This window comes from Nerophis ophidion, linkage group LG16 (assembly GCF_033978795.1).
Source record: "Nerophis ophidion isolate RoL-2023_Sa linkage group LG16, RoL_Noph_v1.0, whole genome shotgun sequence".
In the NCBI taxonomy this organism is placed as follows: Eukaryota; Metazoa; Chordata; class Actinopteri; order Syngnathiformes; family Syngnathidae; genus Nerophis; species Nerophis ophidion.
Window position 1 is genome coordinate 13,976,035 of NC_084626.1, and position 23,555 is coordinate 13,999,589.

At 40.9% G+C, this 23,555-nt stretch overlaps 2 protein-coding genes across 2 annotated transcripts in view; one reads left to right on the top strand and one right to left on the bottom strand.

Moving 5' to 3' along the window:
* The first annotated feature begins 1,420 nt into the window (after nucleotides 1–1,420).
* On the top strand, nucleotides 1,421–20,186 carry p4htmb (prolyl 4-hydroxylase, transmembrane b). Its single transcript, XM_061874350.1, has 9 exons — nucleotides 1,421–2,046; nucleotides 2,135–2,216; nucleotides 8,014–8,204; nucleotides 8,273–8,369; nucleotides 8,455–8,617; nucleotides 15,383–15,568; nucleotides 15,654–15,744; nucleotides 15,851–15,974; nucleotides 19,480–20,186. The coding sequence occupies exons 1-9, from the start codon at nucleotides 1,687–1,689 to the stop codon at nucleotides 19,674–19,676; spliced, it is 1,491 nt and encodes a 496-aa protein (XP_061730334.1). The 5' UTR covers nucleotides 1,421–1,686; the 3' UTR covers nucleotides 19,677–20,186.
* slc26a6l (solute carrier family 26 member 6, like) overlaps nucleotides 17,738–23,555 on the bottom strand; it is a 32,478-nt gene continuing 26,660 nt past the window's right edge. The window contains exon 19 of the mRNA XM_061874348.1: nucleotides 17,738–20,345. Coding sequence (XP_061730332.1) covers nucleotides 20,319–20,345 — 27 coding nt within the window. The 3' untranslated portion in view covers nucleotides 17,738–20,318. The remainder of the gene's footprint in view (nucleotides 20,346–23,555) is intronic.

Genomic DNA, 23,555 nt, shown 5'->3' on the forward strand with positions numbered 1-23,555 from the left:
TGTTTGTCCTGATCCAGAAACCATATTCAAACAAAAAATATGTTTTTTTTCTCCTCATCTTTTTCCACTTTCAAAAGCTCCAGAGAGCCACTAGTTGTGGCGCCAAAGAGCCGCATGTGGCTCCAGAGCCGCGGGTTGCCGACCCCCGTCATAGATCATCTAGCTATGGCAACTTTCAATCTTTAAAATTATTTTTGAAAAATCAATGAGTGTGAATTTTGTCTGTCTATCTGTGTTGGCCCTGCGATGATGTAGCGACTTGTCCAGGGTGTACCCCGCCTTCCGCCCGATTGTAGCTGAGATAGGCGCCAGCGCCTCCCGCGACCCGAAAGGGAATAAGCGGTAGAAAATGGATGGATGGAATCTTCAATTGTTGTAGTTAATTTTGTGGCGAGATTGGTCAGTTTTACAAAATAATAAAGCCACAAACCACATATGGGATCCCATGTGGGATATTAACTTCGCTGAACGAAAGGGACAAGCGGTAGAGAGTGAATGGATGAACGTCTTTTTTTAAAAATAAACACACGCCGAGCACCCACTGAGAAAATTGTAGTTGGCCCTAGGGCTGGGCGTATCCATACCAAGTATCGATAGTATCGGTATCGTATCGATACTGGCGTGATGGTATCGATACTTCACCAAATTAAACAAATCACTCCGATTAAAAAAAAATGTGAGCGCAGCGCTCCTCACCACTCCACCCTCCCCCCTAGTGATGGATCGCGAACGAGATTTTAAAACACTTTAGAAATTCATCTTCAACCCAAAATCAAATAAAATAAATACAATTAACATGACGCTTGGTGCGTTCGCGCACACACATCAGTATAATTCGCTCCGAGGTTCACTCGGACACGCACACACACACGCGTGAGTTTCCAGTGCGACTTAATGTCTTGGTTGTAAACTGTAAAGTATTTTATTGCACTAAAATAACGATAAGAATTTCTCAGTTATTTTGTTTTGTGTTCATTTTTACAACTGTTTAATAACTAGTGTTTTCTTTTTTACTTAAGTTCTTGTGTGTTGTGAGGCGACTAGCCAACTTCAGTAGTTGTTTGCACCTTATTTGCATTACTTTATTGCTATTGATATTACTTTTGTAATAAATATTTTATTTGTTGACTTAAATCGTTGTCCTGTGTTGTATTATTATCATAATCAATTAATAAAGGCAGAAGTACAAATTTGTTTTTCAAAAGTATCGATACCCCGAAGCCGCCCCATCATCAGATGACGACAATTCCGGTATCGGTATTGGCAATACTGGCCGGTATCGGATCGGTATCGATACGCAAATTTGCGATATCGCCCACCCCTAGTTGGCGCCGATGACCACTAAACTCAAAATGGTATCGAACCGACACAGCCACGAACCTGGTATCGATATATTCGATACTTGTCTCGATCCACCCATATTTAATTCCCAGCGTGCACATATTAGCACACAAACAAACCACTGCGTTATTTTATTTTTTTCCAGTCGTGATTTATAATCCGTGCCTGGTTCTGATTTGTTAGAATCCGGTTTTGAAGTGTTTTGTTTCCAACACAAGTGCGCGTCAGTGGTGCAGTGTAATATAAACACACTGCGGTATGAAGTAGTTTGGTAAACATTGGCTCTCACGTAACATGCCCTTTTGATGCGTGGAACGTACGCCGCGTCACTTCTTGAGTCCCGCCATGACCGACGAGCTAACCGAGGCGGGGGGCACAACTCGGACCACTGCCTTCTCCGGCGGGGGCGGGTCACCTCGGCCTGCAGCCGCCAGCAGCGAGCGGCTCTCCGTGCCGAAGAGCAGCGTGTGTTCCCGCTCGTACTTCGTGGTGGTGATGGTGTTCTTCCACGTCTACATCGTCAACGTGATCGCGCTGCTGCTCTACGTGCACTACAGCAGCGGCCAGGAGGACGCCGCTGCAGGGCCGCCGGGTCGTGACGCTGCACAGGCGGAGCAGCAGCAGCAAGCACGGCCCCAGCAGCCTCTGCCATCGGGCACGCAGTGCACGCGTGACGTTCCTCTGCCACGCGTGGAAGGTGTCCGAGTGAGTGCTGCACACGAAAAAAGATGCTCCGTCAGCATATTTTCCGCAAACGTTCGCTAATCCCCCTCCCGTGATTCACACCTGCCAGGTGGGACACGTTCAGATGCTGTCATTGGTGCCTAATAAAGTCCACGAAATGACAACTTTGAGCCTGAAACCGCTGCTATTTGGTAAGCATTTTAATGTAATATCCATCCATCCTTTTCTACCGCCTGTCCCTTTTGGGGTCGCTGGAGCCTATCCATACTTGCCAACTTTGAGACCTCCGATTTCGGGATGTGGGGCGGGGGGCGTGGTTAAGAGGGGAGAAGTATATTAACAGCTGTTGCGTGCGCAGTTGTGCACTGCACTTTCTAAAGTAGATGTTATTGTCACAAATTAATGATTGATTGATTGAAACTTTTATTACTAGATTGCACAGTACAGTACATATTCCGTACAATTGACCACTAAATGGTAACACCGGGATTAGTTTTTCAATGTATTTAAATGCCTACTGAAATTAGATTTTCTTATTTAAACGGGGATAGCAGGTCCATTCTATGTGTCATACTTGATCATTTCGCGATATTGCCATATTTTTGCTGAAAGGATTTAGTAGAGAACATCGACGATAAAGTTCGCAACTTTCGGTGCTAAGAGAAAAGCCTTGCCTCTACCGGAAGTCGCAGACGATGACGTCACAAGTGTGATGGCTCCTCCCATATTCACATTGATTTTAATGGGAGCCTCCAACAAAAAGTGCTGTTCGGACCGAGAAAACGACAATTTCCCCATTAATTTGAGCGAGGATGAAAGATTTGTGTTTGAGGATATTGATAGCGACAGACTAGAAAAAAAAAGATTAAAAAAAAAAAAAGTTAAAAAAAAAACGCGATTGCATTGGGACGGATTCCGGTGTTTTTAGACACATTTACTTGGATAATTCTGGGAAATCCCTTATCTTTCTATTGTGTTGCTAGTGTTTTAGTGAGTTAAATAGTACCTAATAGTCAGAAGGGCACGCAGTGTCTCAGGGGAGTTGACGGCAGTTTTATGGACGGCACAAGCTCAGCTTTTGTCCGGTAAGAACTGACTTAACCACAATTTTCTCACCGAAACCTGCTGGTTGACATTTGGTAGGGAATCTGGATCCATGTTGGCTTGACCGCGCTCTGATTCATAGGAAAGTTTCACCTCCAGGAATTTTAATCAAGGAATCACCGTGTGTTTGTGTGGCTAAAGGCTAAAGCTTCCCAACTCCATCTTTCTACTGTGACTTCTCCAATATTAATTGAACAAATTGCGAAGACAAACTCCCGGGAAATTTGAAATTGTAATTTAGTAAACTAAAAAGGCCATATTGGCATGTGTTGCAAAGTTAATATTTCATCATTGATATATAAACTATCAGACTGCGTGGTGGGTACTAGTGGGTTTCAGTAGGCCTTTAAGTCCACGTTAATCAATTCATGGTACAAATATATACTATCAGCATAATGCAGTCACCACACAAGTTAATCATCATAGTATATACATTGAATTATTTACAATCCGGGGGCTGAGGATGAGGAGCTTTGGTTGATATCAGTACTTCAGTCATCAACAATTGCACCAACAGAGAAATGGACATTGAAACAGTGTAGGTCTGACTTAGTAGGATATGTACAGCCAGCAGGGAACATAGTGAGTTCAGAAAGCATAAGAACAAGTATATACATTAGAAATACATTCGATTATGTACATTAGGTTATTTACAATCCGGGGAGATGGGATGTGAATAGAGGAGGAATAAAGGGTTGAAGTTGCCTGGAGGTGTTGTGGTGCATATACAGTAGATGGCAGTATTGTCCTGTTTAAGTGTGTCACATGCTGTTTACGGCAGACGAACTGCCTTACGGTAGAGTGTTAGACGTAAACGTGACTGTTGTTGTTGTGTGTTGTTAATGCGCTGGGAGGATGTTAATGAAACTGCCTAACAATAAACCCACATAAGAAACCAAGAACTCTCCTTCGATCATTTTACAGTTATAATGTCATTGGGCAGACACGCTCTCAGACACGTCACTCAGGTCCTCATAGAGCTAGGGGGCGTGGCCTCCAGCTCCGCCTGAATTTCGGGAGATTTTCAGGAGAAAATTTGTCCCAGGAGGTTTTCGGGAGAGACGCTGAATTTCAGGAGTCTACCGAAAAATCCTGGAGGGTTGGCAAGTATAATAATAATAACAATAATGGATTGGATTTATATCGCGCTTTTCTATTGTTATATACTCAAAGCGCTCACAGAGAAGTGGGAACCCAACATTCATTCACACCTGGTGGTGGTAAGCTACATATGTAGCCACAGCTGCCCTGGGGTAGACTGACGGAAGCGTGGCTGCCAGTTTGCGCCTATGGCCCCTCCGACCACCACCAATCATTCATTCATCATTCATTCACCAGTGTGAGCGGCACCGGGGGCAAGGGTAAAGTGTCCTGCCCAAGGACACAACGGCAGCGACTTTGATGTCAATAGGTGGGAAGCGAACCCGCAACCCTCAGGTTTCTGGCACGGCCGCTCTACCCACTACGCCGTATGAGCCTATCTCAGCTACAATCGAGCGGAAAGCAGGGTACACCCTGGACAAGTCGCCACCTCATCACAGGGCCAACACAGATAGACAGACAACATTCACACTCACACACTAGGGACCATTTAGTGTTGCCTATCAACATCACCAGTCTAAAACTAAATGTGTATTATTGTGCTTTGAGCTCTCATAATCCATCCATCCATCCATTTTCTACCGCTTATTCCCTTTGGGGTCGCGGGGGGAGCTGGTGCCTATCTCACCTACAATCGGGCGGAAGGCGGGGTACACCCTGGACAAGTCGCCACCTCATCACAGGGCCAACACAGATAGACAGACAACATTCACACTCACATTCACACACTAGGGCCCATTTAGTGTTGCCAATCAATATCACCAGTCTAAAACTAAATGTGTATTATTATGCTTTGAGCTCTCATAATATTTGTTAATAATAGTTAGAAAAAGAACAACGGATGTAAACACAAACCAGACAGAATATGAGTGCAATCAAATTCCACAAATTATTTTTTGATTAATAAAACGTGACATCATTGTTTAATTTACATAATTCCATGTGTTTTCCGACACCTTCTCCTCTGATTTTTAACACAGTGACAAGTTCCAGCAGCAATAACACTCCCCGACATACGACAAAGCGAGATAAAGAGCAGGGCTGCCCCTTCTTATGCACACATCTACCATTGTGGGTGAATAAGTGCATGTAAAATATCAATAAATGAATGACAGGGCACGTCGTATAAAAAATTTGCTGCAAATATATTCCTAGCCCCCTCCTGCTCCGTCACCGATAAGAATACAACAGAACATTTCAATTGTCTTTCCTGGTGTATTTTATTCAATCCCTGGTTGTAATTATGTCAGGAGGGTATGCAGTGCGAGTTGATGTAAAATGTGTTAATTTTACACAAAACAAATGTATTTAGCTAGTTATGTGGCGGTATAGCTCGGTTGGTAGAGTGGCCGTGCCAGCAACTTGAGGGTTACAGGTTTGATCCCCGCTTCCACCATCCTAGTCACTGCCATTGTGTCCTTAGGCAATACGCTTTACCCACCTGCTCCCAGTGCCACCCACACTGGTTTAAATGCCATCCATCCATTTTCTACCGCTTATTCCCTTTGGGGTGGCGGGGGGCGCTGGTGCCTAGCTCAGCTACAATTGGGCGCAAGGTGGGGTACACGCTGGACAAGTCGCCACCTCATCGCAGTAGTTTAAATGTAACTTAGATATTCGGTTTCACTGTGTAAAGCGCTTTGAGTCACTAGAGAAAAAGCACTATATACATATAATTCACTTCACAATTCAGTATTATTGAACACTTTTATATACCATTTATTAGTTTTAACTTGGCAGTACTGAACGGTAAATAGGACCTCGCTTGTCACACAGCATACATCCTGCACACAGTGACTTCCTTCTCAGCGCATAGCTTCAAAGTTTCAAATTAAAAGCATGGCAGTATTCACTGCGTCAGTCAGTGCTTCTGTGCCAAGCAAAGGTAAAAATCCAGAAGGTTTTTTTTAGTTTACTCAGAAAATAAAATACAATTTTTCATTCGGTTCCCTGAAGATTTATGCAAGGAAAAGGCAGGACAGGAGATGAAAAGAGAGATAGATGGCAAGTTGTGAAATAATCAATTCCTTGAAGTCTACATTGGTGCCAACCATTCATTTCCTACCGCCTGTCCCTTATGGAGTGGTTGGAGGGCTGGAACCTATCCCAGCTGCACTTAGGTGGAAGGCAGCGTACACCCTGGACAAGCATAAATAAGTTTAACCCCCAAACAAACACCATAAAAAGCTGCAAAAAATATAATAAAATTCTGCAGTCACATAAAGGCTGCTAAACCCAAAAACAAATGCAAAAGAAAATGTTGCAAATGTCAAAAAACACACACAAACCCAAACATCACATGCATGGGAGAAATGTTGCAAGTTTACAGAATTAGCAATACTAGCAGGAAGTTACTGATACTAACAAACAATTAGCCAAGCTACCAGGAAGTTAACAATGCAACCAGGAAGTTAGCTAGGTCACCAGGAAGTTACTAAGGATTATAATCGATTAGATTTATACGGCGCTTTTTTAGACACTGATACTAACAAACAATTAGCCAAGCTACCAGGAAGTTAACAATGCAACCAGGAAGTTAGCTAGGTCACCAGGAAGTTACTAAGGATTATAATCGATTAGATTTATACGGCGCTTTTTTAGACACTGAAAGCGCTCCACAGAGAAGTGTGAACCCATCATCCATTCACACCTGGTGGTGGTAAGCTACTTTTGTAGTCACAGCTGCCCAGGGGTAGACCATTGCCAATCCTCCCAATTTTCCCTGGAGACTCCCGTATTTCAGTGCGCCTCCCGAAAATCTCCCGGGTCAACCATTCTCCCGAATTTCTCCCGATTTCCACCCGGACAACAATATTGGGGGCGTGCCTTAAAGGCTCTGCCTTTGGCGTCCTCTACAACCTGTCGTCACGTCCGCTGTTCCTCCATACGAACAGCGTGCCGGCCAAGTCACATAATACATTTGGCTTTTGCACACACATAATTGAATCCAAGGCATACTTGGTCAACGGCTATACAGGTCACACTGAGGGTGGCCGCATGAACAACTTTAACACTGTTAGAAATATGCGCCATACTGTGAACCCACACCAAACAAGAATGACAAACACATTTCGGGAGAACATCCGCACCATAACACAACATAAACACTACAGAACAAATACCCAGAAGCACTAACTCTTCCGGGGATACTACAATATACACCCCCCGCTACCACCATGTTTACGGTAAGCGCCGACTTATTACCACAATTTTCTCACCGAAACCTGCCGGTTGACATGTGGTCGGGAACCATGTTCGCTTGACCGCTCTGTTCCATAGTTAAGCTTAACCTTCGGGAATTTTAAACAAGGATACACCGGCTGTGTTTATGTGGCTAAAAGCAGCCGCAAAACACGGCTTCCCACCTCCATCTTTCTACTTTGACTTCTCCATTATTAATTGAATAAATTGCAAAAGAGTCAGCAACACAGATGTCCAGAATACTGTGTAATTATGCGATTAAAGCAGACTACTTATAGCTTGGATCAGATTAGAAAAAAATGTCTGCTACAACCGGTGACGTCAAACGCACGCAAAATTGAAAATTGCAATTTAGTCAACTAAAAAGGCCGTATTGGCACGTGTTGCAATGTAAATATTTCATCATTTATTTATAAACTATCAGCCTGCGTGGTCGGTAGTAGTGGGTTTCATTAGGCCTTTAAAAAGAGGATGTCCATCAGGTTGTTGGCATTTGCAGCATTTTTCTTGTTGCATTTTTTTTGTGTTTTGGGTTCGCCATACGGACGATGGATCCAGACCTGAGCAGTGTTGTTTGTGCAGAGATCCCCGGGTTCTTGTCCGAAGACGAGTGTCGTGTGGTGATGCAACTGGCTCAGCTAAAGGGTCTCACGGAGAGTCAGCTGATGGTGCAGGATGGCCAGGAGGAGCTGGCCAAGGAGCTCAACCTCAGCCCGGAGGAGATCTTCAACCTCCTGGACATCAACCAGGATGGACAGCTGCAGCTGCATGAGGTGTCACAGTGGGGGCATGGGTGTCATGCAGCACTTCAGCACTGATGGATTTCATGCGCCTCTCGCAGATACTGACTCATTCCCGGGTGAGGGACGGCATCTGGCTTACGCCGGAGAACTTACAAGAGATCTACGCCGGGCTCAAAGTCGACAAAGATGAGAACGGTAAGAAGTCACTGGATTTTTTTTTTTTGCTCTCAATGTAAACATATCCACTGAGAAATAATGCGTGTGTTTTAATGCGCGGAAGGTTCGCTGAGTTTAGAGGAGTTCCGGCTTCTGAGCGCCGACGCCTTCCAGCGCTTTCTGCTGCAGCGAGGAGTGGAAAGGAGTCAGCTGGTGAGGAACAGTCGGCACACTTGGCTGTACCAAGGCAGAGGGGCACATCAGGTCCTTCAAGACATTAAGGAAAGGTGAGGAAGATATGACTTTCTTCTTGTATGATAGGAAATACAACTGGAAATACTTTAGAGTAGTCAGGGTGCAGCTTGTAGTGAATATGATCGTAGTGTAAGTGAGTGGCAACAAAAGTGAGTGGAAACACAGTAATGGCAGGGTCAGTCATGTGTGTGTACAAGTGTGTATATATATATATATATATATATATATATATATATATATATATATATATACAGTGGGGCAAAAAAGTATTTAGTCAGCCACCAATTGTGCAAGTTCTCCCACTTAAAATTTTGACAGAGGTCTGTAATTTTCATCATAGGTACACTTCAACTGTGAGAGATAGAATGTGAAAAAAAAATCCAGGAATTTACATTCTAGGAATTTTAAAGAATTTATTTGTAAATTATGGTGGAAAATAAGTATTTGGTCAACCATTCAAAGCTCTCACTGATGGAAGGAGGTTTTGGCTCAAAATCTCACGATACATGGCCCCATTCATTCTTTCCTTAACACGGATCAATCGTTCTGTCCCCTTAGCAGAAAAACAGCCCCAAAGCATGATGTTTCCACCCCCATGCTTCACAGTAGGTTTGGTGTTCTTGGGATGCAACTCAGTATTCTTCTTCCTCCAAACAGGATGAGTTGAGTTTATACCAAAACATTATATTTTGGTTTCATTTGACCACATGACATTCTCCCAATCCTCTGCTGTATCATCCATGTATCCATTTTGGTATAAACTCAACTCGCCGTGTTTGGAGGAAGAAGAATACTGAGTTGCATCCCAAGAACACCATAACTACTGTGAAGCATGGGGGTGGGAACATCATGCTTTGGGGCTGTTTTCCTGCTAAGGGGACAGGACAATTGAAAGAATGAATGGGGCCATGTATCGTGAGATTTTGAGCCAAAACCTCCTTCCATCAGTGAGAGCTTTGAATGGTTGACCAAATACTCATTTTCCACCATAATTTACAAATAAATTCTTTAAAATTCCTACAATGTGAATTCCTGGATTTTTTTTCACATTCTGTCTCTCACAGTTGAAGTGTACCTATGATGAAAATTACAGACCTCTGTCATCATTTTAAGTGGGAGAACTTGCACAATCGGTGGCTGACTAAATACTTTTTTTTGCCCTATTATATATATATATATATATATATATATATATATATATATATATATATATATATATATATATATGTGTGTGTGTGTGTGTGTGTATATATATGTATATATATGTTTATATATATACATAGATGTATATATGTATCTACATATATGTGTATATATATATATATATATATATATATATATATATATATATATATATATATATATATATATATATATATATATATATATATAAAACTAACTAACTAACTTTCTGGAGGAAAGTTCTGTGGTCAGATGAAACAAAAATTTAGCTGTTTGGCTACAATACCCAGCAATATGTTTGGAGGAGAAAAGGTCAGGCCTCTAATCCCAGGAACACCACACCTACCGTCAAGCATGCTGGTGGTAGTATTATGCTCTGGGCCTGTTTTGCTGCCAATGGAACTGGTGCTTTACAGAGAGTAAATGGGATAATGAAAAAGGAGGATTACCTCCAAATTCTTCAGGACAACCTAAAATCATCAGCCCGGAAGTTGGGTCTTGGGTGCAGTTGGGTGTTCCAACAAGATAATGACCCAAAACACACGTCAGAAGTTGTAAAGGGATGGCTAAATCAGGCAAGAAATAAGGTTTTAGAATGGCCTTCCTGAATTAAATGTGTAGACAATGCTGAAGAAACAAGTCCTTGTCATAAAACCAACACATTTAGCCAAACTAAACCAATTTTGTCAAGAGGAGTGGTGAAAAATTCAACCATAAACTTGCCAGAAGCTACCAAAAGTGCCTTATTGCAGTGAAACTTACCAAGGGACATGTAAGCAAATATTAACATTGCTGTATGTATACTTTTGACCCAGCATATTTGGTCACATTTTCAGTAGACCCATAATAAATTCATAAAAGAACCAAACTTCATGAATGTTTTTTGTGACCAGCAAGTATGTGCTCCATTTACTATATCACAAAAAAATAAAAGTTGTAGAAATTATTGGAAACTTAAGACAGCCATGACCAGTGGGCCCCAAACTACAGCTTCGGGGCCAGATCCGGCCCGCCAGAGTCCGAGATCTGGCCCACGGGAAGTCCCAAGTTAAAAAAAAAATAAATACAATTTTTTATTTTTTAATCTGTCCTTTCTAATCCATTTTCTACCGCTTGTTGCTTGTTACTCTCAGTCTCCTAGCCGCTCAGGCAAATCACATCATCTAAAAATGCATTTTACAATCGATGACGTGATACCATATATGTATATATATTAAGGGTGGGCAAATTAATGCGTTATTTACGAGTTAACTCATCAATTTATTAACGCCGACAATTATTTTATCGCACATTTGCGTAAGTTGTTTACATGCTTTTATTTTGTTAACGCCTTTTCTTAGCAAGATGGCGACGCCTCGGCGTGGAGGGGCTCTTGGTAAAGATGGAACATTTGGCAAAAATACCGGACAATTCTTCAAATTTCATGGCTGGCTTACAGCGTGGTCATTCCAGGATCACTTACGACCGCCAGACAATTCTGGATGTGGATAGATCGGGCCGTTTTGGACTGAATGACGCGTGCTTGCTAGACCGGCTAGCTGGCATGGGAATACTTTGCCGGCTACATCCAGCGGCCTGTGAAGCAGCGGACTACATGTGTTGTCTGTCTATTTAGGAATAATGCAGACGAGGCGTGTTGGCTGAGTTCTTAACGTTTACTTTCAGAGCGTGCATATCACAACATACAAGATGCCGTCATGGCGACACACAACCTATACCGGGCTACCGCGCATGCTCGTCACTCCTGTTGCATGCTGGGTAGGGTAGTTCTTTTTTTCCCTGGCTCATAACATCACAATATAGTACCATGTATATGATGCGTTCAGTTTATCAAAGCACCAAGCAAAATTCCCATCATATCAATTCCTAGATATGGTCATAATTATTTTAAGTGCACTACGCAGAATAAACCCAACATTATTAATATTACTACTACGGATAATTTGATCAAAAATTCCCTAAAACAGCCCACTACCTATAATATAGGTTTTTTAAACATAAGATCCCTGATAAAAAAAATGTTTCTGCTGTTACCTCAGAAATTGCCTGTTCAGAGGTTATGATTGTGGCTCAGAGATTTGTATGTAGATTATATTTATTTTCCATAACAAACAGGATAACTTAAATACCCTGGCAGTGGCAATAAGCTTAAATGTTTGTATTTACATTTTTTGAGTTGATTTTCATAAAATATGCTATTTAACTGCTACTGTTTAACAAGGACTGATTTAAATTGTGTTTGCACAACAAATGTTTTGGCGCTTTTGTTCATGTGGGAGAATATTCCAATAAAGGTGCACTATACACTACTTTTGAATTAATTATTGGGCTTTGCGTATACAATGCAGTTAATCGCGATTAATCGGAGAAATAGTGCGATTAACTTCGATTAAAATTTGTAATCGTTGCCCAGCCCTAATATATATATATATATATATATATATATATATATATATACATATATATATATGTATGTGTATATATCCATCCATTTTCTACCGCTTATTCCTTTTTGGGGGCGCGGGGGGCGCTGGCGCCTATCTCAGCAACAAACGGGCTGAAGGCGGGTACACTCTGGACAAGTCGCCACCTCATCGCAGGGCCAACACAGATAGACAGACAACATTCACACTCACATTCACACACTAGGGCCAATTTAGTGTTGCCAATCAACCTATCCCCAGGTGCATGTCTTTGGAGGTGGGAGGAAGTCAGAGTACCCGGAGGGAACCCACGTCTTCATGGGGAGGACATGCAAACTCCACACAGAAAGATCCCGAGCCTGGGATTGAACCCAGGACTGCAGGACTTTCGTATTGTGAGGCAGACACCCTAACCCCTCTTCCACCGTGAAGCCCATGTGTATGTATATATAAAATAAGTATTTCAACACCCTGCTTTTTTGCAAGTTCTCCCACTTAGAAATCATGGAGGGGTCTGAAATTTTCATGGTAGGTGCATGTCCACTGTATGAGAGGTAACCTAAAAAGAAAAATCCAGAAATCACAATCTATGATTTTTTTAACAATTTATTTGTGTGATAAAGCTGAAAATAACTATTTGAACACCAACATTAATATTTGGTATAGTAGCCTTTGTTTGCAATTGCAGAGGTCAAACGTTTCCTGTAGTTCTTCCCAAGGTTTGCACAGACTGCAGTAGGGATTTTGGCCCACTCCTCCACACAGATCTTCTCTAGATCAGTCAGGTTTCTGGGCTGTCGCTGAGTATCACAGACTTTCAGCTCCCTCCAAAGATTTTCAATTGGATTTAGGTCTGGAGACTGGCTAGGGTACTCCAGAACCTTGATATGGTTCTTACGAAGCCACTTCTTGGTTTTCCTGGCTGTGTGCTTTGGGTCATTGTCATGTTGGAAGATCCAGCCACGACTCATCTTCAATGATCTGACTGAGGGAAGGAGGTTTTTGGCCAAAATCTCACAATACATGGCTGCAGTCATCCTCTCCTTAATAGAGTACAGTCGTCCTGTCCCATGAGCAGAAAAACACCCCCAAAGTATGATGCTACCACCCACATGCTTCACAGTAGGAATGGTGTTTTTGGGATGGTACGAATCATTCTTCTTCCTCCAAGCACGCAGAGTGGAATTATGACCAAAAAGGTGAATATTGGTCTCATCTGTCCACAAAACTTTCTCCCATGACTCCTCTGGATCATCCAAATGGTCATTGGCAAACCTAAGACGGGCCTTAACATGTGCTGGTTTAAGCAGGGGAACCTTCCGTGCCATGCATGGTTTCAAACCACGACGTCATAGTGTCATAGTGTATTACCAACAGTGACCATGGAAACAATGGTCCCAGCTCTTTTCAGGTCATTGACCAAGTCCTGTCGTGTAGTCGTGGGCTGATTCCTCACGTTTCTTAGCATCATTGAGAACCCACAAGGTGATATCTTGCATGGGGCTCCACTCCGATTGAGATTGACCGTCATGTTTAGCTTCTTCCATTTTCCAATGATTGCTCCAACAGTGGACCTTTTTTTTTACAAAGCTGTTTGGCAATTTCTCCAGAGCCCTTTCCATCCTTGTGGAGTTGTACAATTTTGTCTTTGGTGTCTTTGGACAGCTCTTTGCTCTTCGCCATGCTGAATGTTTGGGTCTAACTGATTGTATGGGGTGGACAGGTGTCTTTATGCAGCTATCGACCTCACACAGGTGCGTCTGATTCAGGATAATACAGTGGAGTGGAGGAGGACTTTTAAAGGCGGACTAACAGGTCTTTGAGGGTCAGAATTCTAGATGATAGACAGGTGTTCAAATACTTATTTTCAGCTGTATCACACGAAGAAATTGTTAAAAAATCATATATTGTGATTTCTGGATTTTTCTTTTCAGGTTATCTCTCATACAGTGGATATGCACCTACTGTGAAAATTTCAGACCCCTCCATGATTTCTAAGTGGGAGAACTTGCAAAATAGGACGGTGTTCAAATACTTATTTTCTTGACTGTATATATATAAATATATATATATATATATATATATATATATATATATATATATATATATATACATATATATATATATATATATATATATATATATATATATATATATATATATATATATATACATATATATATATATATATATATATATGTATATATATATACATATATATATATATATATATATATATATATATATATATATATATACATATATATATATATATATATATATATGTATATATATATACATATATATATATATATATACATATATATATATATATATATATATATATATATATATATATATATAAACAGCCCGGCCCCCGGCCAAATTATTTCAACCCGATGCGACCCCCGGTTTAAAATGTAAACTTTTGACCACGATTGTATACAAAAATGCGTGTGTGTGTGCGCACGTATCCCGGCCTGAAGAGCTCATGTCAATGTGTCTCTGAGCAAGACACCAAAATGCACCTAATGGGTCGCCTTTAATGGCAGCTTCCGCCATCAATGGTTGATTTATATAATGTAAAGCACTTTGGGTATTCTCCAAGTATAGTAAAGCACTATTTAATACAGGCATTTACAATTTATATGTACAATGTAAATATATATGTCTGTGTATATATAAATATATATATTTGACCTGTATTATTAATGCACATTTAATGATTTTGTAGAAGAAAAAAAAAGATCGTCCGATGGTAGAGCGGCCGTGCCAGCAACTTAAAGGTTCCTGGTTCGATCCCCAGCTTCCGCCATTTTAGTCACATCCGTTGTGTGCTTAAGCAAAACACTTCACTCTTGCTCCTGATGAGTCTTGGTTAGGGCCTTGCATGGCAGCTTCTACCATCAGTGTGTGAATGGGTGAATGCTGTAATAGAGTCAAAACGCTTTGAGTGACTTAAAGGTAGAAAAGTGCTTTAAAGGTATAACCCATGTACTATAACCGTACGGCATATTTCTCTACCGTATTCATTAGAATGTGCTTGTTTTCGATGGAACTCCCTGTCGGCACGTTGCTCCTACTAGCTTAGGCTCGCCATATGCGCGCACCTGGAAGAGGTGTTATACATATTCCTGGGATGCCTCTGCAGCAAAGCGTACAACTGTAATGTTTATTATTCTTTTACTCCAGAGTGACTCGTCTTACACGGCTGCCGTCCACTTTGGTGGACCTGAGTGAGCCGCTGCAGGTGGTCCGCTACGAAGAGGGCGGGCACTACCACGCTCATCACGACAGCGGCCCCGTCTACCCTGAAACCGCCTGTACTCACACGCGTCTCGCTGCCAACGCCTCCACCCCTTTCGAGACGTCCTGCAGGTAAGGCCGCTGGACTCGTGCATCTATCTTGTATTTTTGTATTCCACACACACTGTCTGCCAAGTGTGTGTTTGCATCACCTCAGGTACATCACTGTTCTCTTCTACCTAAACTCTGTTGATGGAGGCGGGGAGACCGCATTCCCTGTGGCAGACAACAGGACATTTGATGAAGTGGTGCGTAATGTCGGACTGGAAGAATCTTTCATATCGTGCTTGTTTGTCAGCATGAGGCTCAGAAAAAGACGTCCTACCAGGGGCTCTAGCGTATTTTTTTTTTTAGTGTCTCATCCAGAATGGCGTGGATCTGATGGACACAAGGAGGAACTGCGAAAAGAGTAACCTGAGGGTGAAAGCTACCAAAGGAAAAGCAGTTTTTTGGTACAACTACCTTTCTGATGGAAAAGGTATGAAAGCAGTCGTGGGATGTGGGGGAAAACTTATTTTGTTCCATATTTGCAGACTCTGAAAGGAGTACCGCACATTAAAAAAAGTTTGCCCATCATTTACAATCATTACAAGAGACATGACGATAGATGTTTTTTTTATTCAAAATAATAAATGCGATCCTAAGGCAGCTTACAATGGAGCTTATGGGAGCTGCTCTCTTCTGCCTATAAAGCCCTTAAAACACATCCAAAAAGGGTTTTATATACATGATGTATGTATAAATGTAAGTTTTGAACTGACACATTTATAATAACATTTAATATTTACGTATTTTGATCAGTTTAAGCATATGAGGCGCATTCATTTAAAAAAAAGCATCACATTTGTTTTTTGTTTTATTCATCACTGATTACCACTCACTAACGCCTTCAAGAGGGCCAACAAACATAATAAAACAGCACTTACTGTGCAAGGTCTGCTGTCATTAGGATGCCGACTGCTAGGACGTTCATATATTCCCATTTAAGTCAAAAATGACTCATAATCGTTGCAAAGAACTGGGAAAAATGACTCATAATCGTTGCAAAGAAATGGGGTTTAGGGAATGGGGTACCAAGCGTCACTTCATGTCGTCGTCGCCATCTCCGGGTCCTAAATGGCTGTTGAAGTGTACCAACTTGTCGGAGTACATGCTCAGCCTTCATCTGTCCAGGTAAGAGGCATGATTTATAATCTACAATAAACTTCCAAGAAGCAAGGAAGAAAGCAGCCGACCACTCGATGCTACACTCCTAGCCCAAACCCCCTGCCCTCACCACATCCAACCTACCCGGATTGTAAATAATCAAATGTATATACCATACTTGTTCTTATGCTTTCTGAGCTCACTATGTTCACCGCTCGCTACCAAGTGAGACCTACACTGTTACGATGTCCATTTCTCAGATGATATAATTGTTGATGACTGAAATATGCTGATAGCAACCCAACCTAGCCTCCCCCTGCCCCAACCTCTTCCACATCCCACCACTCGGATTATAAATAATTCAATGTTTATACTCTGATAATTAACTTGTGTGATGACTGTATTATGCTGATAGTATATATTTGTGCCATGAATTGATTAACGTGAACCACGACTTAAACAAGTTGAAAAACTTATTCGGGTGTTACCATTTAGTGGTCAATTGTACGGAATATGTACTGTACTGTGCAATCTACTAATAGAAGTTTCAATCAATCAATCAAAACAAAGGGACACACTGTAGTGATCACGGCGCCGCTAGAAATAGTTTGTCTGCCTTAGCGGTTAAAATAACAATATCCCTAATACTTGGTTAATATTCAAATCACAAAATGTAAACTGAGTATTGATGGCGGTTTTTAAATGGTTATTTATTGGGTTTTATGGGCAAAATAGAGAAGCTTCCATTTGGCTCCACTGTAAGCAGAATTTTAATTACCTGTATATACAAGTTAGAATGCATAAAAACTAAATACATTTGTTGTCATGTCTTTCATAATGATTGTGAACGATAGGCAAATTTCTCCAAAAAGTGCAGTTCTCCTTTAAGTACGGTGGCTGAAAGGAGCCAACATGCATCAGCGTCCAAACGCTCCAAACACTGAAATTATCCAAAAGCAAAAAAGACACAATTAAGGTTTTTTTTTCTAATTTCATGTTTAAAATTATTTCCATTGACTTTGTCTAACATGAAAAAACTACACATAAGCAACACATACAAAAACATTTTATTAAAAATGTCATTTTTAACCCCCATGGATCTTAACAAACTAATACAATCATTTATATTTAGTTTTCAACTGGACTACTGACTTAAAAGTGTCATGTTCTTTTCAGTATTAAAAGGATGCACTACCATTTCCCAAATTTAGCGTTTTACTCAAAGATTGCTTTGCTCCTGAAATGGTTTGTAAAATTCCCCAAAATGTAATTAGTATTTGATAAACATATTTCAGGTTGAAGTATTTCTAGTGGATTGGATTTTTTAAAGTGTAAAAATATTACTATATAATATGTTTTCTAGGGGTGTCTTGATCCAATATTTGTATCAGATTATATTGACTTGCATTTAAAATCTCCACGTGTTCACTTGTACAAAGCTGGACAGCCAGTTAACATCTAAATGTCCTCCAAGAAGCACACATGGTTGGTCGTTTCTTCTGTTTTAGTCTTGTCATTTACAAAAGGTAAACAGTATGCTGTAGGATCTAGCAGCTACACAACAGCTCACCCGTCCAAAGGCAAAACCTAGTAACTCACTTCTAGCTGATTTTGAGAAAAAAAAGGAAAACCAATCTATCTTGATGCTGTCTTACAAAGATCAACAAAGTCATCAAACGTATAGATGTTTTCTTGAGCTTACATCTTCTTGCCGATTGAGCCATGGATTGAATCTGCTCTCATGAACGTGTGCCCTTTCTCCAGATATTTTATCACAATCTCGGGTGGGCCCCATTCTGCGTTTGCACATTGGGCAAGAGCCGTGTACAGCGTTCAGTTTTTATTTGGACCTCCACAGTTATCTGCCCAAAAGAGTATGCAAGGGGAAGGATCAAGAACAATACATTTAATGAAGGTGCTTGCAACGTCCTGGGCCAATCTTCCAAATATCCCCTCGTGCCATAATATCACATAATCAGGTTGACCGTTGGCCTCCATTCGTGCAAATGTTTCATTAAGGACAATAAGGCGACTGACAAAGAAGTTCCGATTGGTCCCTTGAGATACTAGGTTTTTCTGTTGTATCTACGCGGTTATGTGGTACTAAGTCCTGCCATGCGCGTAACAGCTTACTTACGGAACAAATTACAATATCACATACACTAATGTAAAGCATATCAACTAGGAACTCCAAAATTATTATCAGCTCAGTTTTGACCAAAATTGAGTTACTGGGTTTTGCCTTTGGACGGGAGAGCTAAGCACACAAGCTAGAAATAGGTAATAAGTGTCCTTCAAAAACAGCACATTTGTCAATATAAACAAGTATCAAATAATCATAGTTGCATATTAGTTACACATACAAAGTATCCAAGGCAGAACTGTATTAGGAAGTATCCAGTAACAAACGTGTCTGCATCTTTTAACTTGGTGTGCTTAACCTAATTAGTGTGACCATTTGGTGTCATCCAAACAGAATTACCACACCACCTTTACTTAAAAAGCATACAATACCATTCAAGATGGGTAATACTAAATAGGTTAATGTTTTTCATTCTTACCATTGTTATTGTTTGAATCATTTTACTTGATCAAACCCTTTCTATCATTCAACACCATAATAATACAGGTATGTATGCTTTGTGCTGATCCAGTCAATCGGGACACACCTATTTGTTACTATTATTATTATGATGATTGTCTATAGAAACACATCTCATTGTGTGAAAAGTACAAACATGTCAACACTGACATTTAAGCTGTGTACTGGTGTGCCTAAAGATTTGGCAAGTGAGCCTATGGATCTACAACCAAAAGTGCAAAATTGTTTTTTCCAGGATGGGTCGGAGAGCAGGATGAGTATGCTCTGCACGGGGGATGCGTGGTCACCCAAGGCACAAAGTGGGTCGCCAATAAATGGATCAACATTGATCCTGATTACCAGCGCCAGGCTCGCTACCAACATCTGGTGTCCCAACAGCCAGAGGATGAGGATGGCCTAACATTGCATTTCGACATCCATCAAGAGTTGTAGCACATCACCCCCCCTCCCACGCACAATACATTTGGGACCCCCCTGTGTAGCAGCAGGCACCATTTGTTCAGGGAATGAGGTCACAGTGGGTTTATATGCAACTTCTGAGGCACTTTTGTCAAATTTTGCTTGGGCATTTTTATCCTGTGATTTGATTAATCTACCTTGTACAGTTTAAGAATGTTGCACTAAAAAAAAAATCACCCAAAGGAGCGCCAAAAAATACAAATAAGTCATTTTGCATGAAGTAGCAATACTAGCTTTGAAAATTGCACTTAAATGAGGTTGCTAATTAAATAATTTTAGTATAACTTATTGCTTCAATGACCAAAAAAAAAAAAAAAATGACACACCGTCAGTGTGACGCATGTTGCCTTGTCGTCGCTCCTTGAATCCTTTATTTTTTGATTGTAGTACACTACAGTAGGTATTGAGATGTTCTATTTTAGACATGTTTTCTTTAATAACGTTCCCTTATTTCCCACATGTAATAAAGTTCAATCAACCTTCTGCGTCTTGTTTGGAATTTATCAGTGACATTATCAAAGCGCATGGATGTATGCATTAGTTTAATAAATGTGCAAATACTTGCACTAAATGTTGCATAAGATATCAGGAGGTCTTTTCCATCTTCTGCTCGTCCTAAAGTTTGGTGCTTCCGTCCATATCCTGTAAGCAAAGTGTTTATTCACAGGTCAGGTAAGTATCCGGGTCACACTTTTTAAAACAGTCAGAGCTGACCCAACTTCATTTCAGAATTCTCCACTCTAAAACAATGAAACTTCTTGTTTAATAATATATTCAATAAAGTTATTTGATCCAGCATAACAGTAAAAAAATCAAACATGAAAAATGCTGCTGTCTGCGTTCAGCGCCCTATGGAATTTTCTAGCACAGTGTTTCTTAACCTTATTGGGCACTGTTGGGCAGCGAGCGCTCCCTAAAGGACTGCAAAAAATGTTCTCAGCTGTAGTCCGTATGGACAGCAGTGGTAATCAGTTGTTATACACTTTTCCACCACTTGGGGCAGTAATAACAAGAACATACAAACAAGAAGTCTGGAGCTTAAGTCTTAAAGAAGCTTATTAAGAGCAAAAAGTATGACTAAAGTGGTGAAGCTGTATTTTAATTTGCACTTTAATTGTATTGACAGTTTAGGTATAAAACCTATTCATTACTTATTTAGATTATTTATTTTTAGCGAAACATAATTGTATGTTTGGCCCTGCCATGAGATGGCGACTTGTCCAGGGTGCACCCCGCCTTCAGCCCGAATGCAGCTAAGATAGGCTACAGCGACCCTGAACTGGACAAGCGGTAGAAAATGGATGGATGTAAATTAATTTTTTGTACTTATTTTTCTAATAATCCTGCATGACATTAGCCTAAAATTAATGTGTTAAAGTAATAGATGTAATTATTGAATATTATTAAAATCAAGATTAAAATTTCTATTTCTGAATTAATATTTGAGTGGGCCTCCGTGGAAAAGTTGGGCCCCGAGGTCAAAAAGGTTAAGAATCCCTTGCCTAGCAGATGTTGTCCGGTGTTTGTTCTGGTCTTTTAGGCTCCACTCCTTGAGTCTAACGCTATAATTTGTCTAGGTTTGTTTATTGACAGTGTGCATTTCCCATTTTTTGCAGTATTGTTGGACTCCTATATGCCTAGTGTGACATAACCCCCATGTGCATTAGAATCCAAATCCCTTAAGAACACACCTAAATATTCACTCTTCAAACTGTGTTAACTGTATACTTAAAAACTTAAGGAGGATTTGTTATAATGTAAGTGTTCAACTTCATTGTCTAATGCAGTGGTCCTCAAACTATGGCCCTCGGGCCATATCCAGCCTGCCAGCGTCCACAATCTGGCCTGCGGGACGTCCGAAGTTAAAGAAATAAATATATATATACATACTAGGGGTGTAACGGTACGTGTATTTGTATTGAACCGTTTTGGTACGGGGGTTTTGGTTTTGGCACGCAGGTGTACCGAACGAGTTTGTAAGCAAAAGTCTTCACAAGCTGCTCTGCTTTCTGCCTCTGTACCATCCACACAACCATCTGATTGGGTACATACAAAGCCAATCAGCAGTGCGTATTCAGAGCGATGTAGTCAATGCTTCAGCGTCAAGCAGATATTCGTTTAGCAGGGGAGCCGCGGAAAGGATACTCTCCCCAAATTATAAAACACACTTGCCAGTCACAACTATTATAAACATCACTATGAGCCCGTTGACCTTCTAGAAACTTAAACTGCAGCTCAGCTAGCTTGCAGTATAGGCTTGAGATAAAGGCTGATTAGCTTTTAGCGTAACGTTAACTCATTTTGCTGTGTGTGCGTGCGTGTGCGCGCTTGTGTGTGTGTGCGTGTGTTAGGGGCAGCAAAGCTCTGTCGGTTATTTCATTGAACTCCATGGTGTTCAGGGATGAATAGTCTCTCCTATTGCTATTTTACTATTTTTTCAGCAATAGTTACATTAATCATTAGTAATGTAGCAGCCTAGTTTCGAATGGCGGGGTCCCTGCTACCACACGTTGATAAAAATATAACATTTACATAATAAAAGTCAATTACAGGCTTCCCAAATGCTGTAATAAATTAAGCATGATGAGTTGACTTGAAACTGTTCAATGTTGTACTTTTTATATGTAGAAGAAAGGTTTTTTCATTTGATTTAATGAAAGCAACAACTTGAGGCAGTTTAATGTGGATTAACGTGGGCAGAATTATTATAGTGTTCCCAATGTTAAAAGGATAAAGCCATTGTTTACAAATTTGGTAAATAAATAACCAAAAAATGTATATTTTGTTGTTTTCTTACTGTACCGAAAATGAACCGAACCGTGACCTCTAAACCGAGGTACGTACCGAACCGAAATTTTTGTGTACTGTTACACCCCTAATATATACATATATATATATATATATTTTGTATATATATTTTCCATGTCCTGTTCAGCCGCTCAGGCAAATCATATTGTTGATGTAGATGCCAATATCTTAAGTAGATTCCAGAAAACACGGAGTGAGATGTTCTGCCTCTTGTGCGAAACACAAATGCATAAAATGACTTAACACATTAAAATGACTAATAAAACATTTAAAACATAACAACCAACTTCTAACACATAAAAAAATACTCTAAAACACATCAATATAAAGAATCCTAAAACAAATTAAAACAGAATGAGGTGTTTGCATCCTTTGCGAGCACATATACTTGGTGGCCTTGTAGGTGAACAGTGAACGTCAATGGAAGACCTGAAGGATAAAAGAATTTACGGGTGTGCATCATCAGTAGTGTTCCTCTGGGTCACTGGGTGTTTTGGCCTTTAACACTATACACCCTCTCCAGAGACGGCCAGCTACAGGATGATCAGACCTGAGCTTGCGACCCAAGTCCAATTAGCCGAGAAAGTCACCTTGTTGGCAGACATATCAGGGGACTATGCATGGCAGGGGCGTCCGGTTCCCTGAGTCAGATTTTGGTCTGCCTGACCGCATACCTCCTGATGCACTAGTTGGGGGCCCAATTGGGGTCATTCCTCTTCAGCCAGAGCCACCGGCTGCTCTTTTCAGCTGCTTCAGATGCGGCTTTGATTGCTGTACGCAGGCACTGGCCCCTGACTCCCAAGTCCCACAGCAGTTTTGTGGTAGAGGTTCCCACGAAGCCTCTGCACCCAACCTCCACAGGGCGGACTTCAGTATTCCAGCCACGATTTTGAGCTTCCGCGGCCAGCTCGGAATTTCACAAATGTTTCCTTTCATATGCCTCCTCCATGAATTCCTCCCAAGGTACAGTGAGCTCAACAATGAAGGCCTTTTTGTGGGAAGGGGACCAGAGTACTAGGTCAGGCTTTAAAGTGGTAGTGGCGA

Bases quoted from the DNA above. Each gene is read 5' to 3' on its own strand.
- p4htmb (XM_061874350.1), top strand. From the start codon at position 1,687: ATGACCGACGAGCTAACCGAGGCGGGGGGCACAACTCGGACCACTGCC. The intron at 8,205-8,272 runs GTGTCACAGTGG...CGCCTCTCGCAG, and splicing joins GACAGCTGCAGCTGCATGAG to ATACTGACTCATTCCCGGGT. The intron at 15,569-15,653 runs GTAAGGCCGCTG...GCATCACCTCAG, and splicing joins CCTTTCGAGACGTCCTGCAG to GTACATCACTGTTCTCTTCT.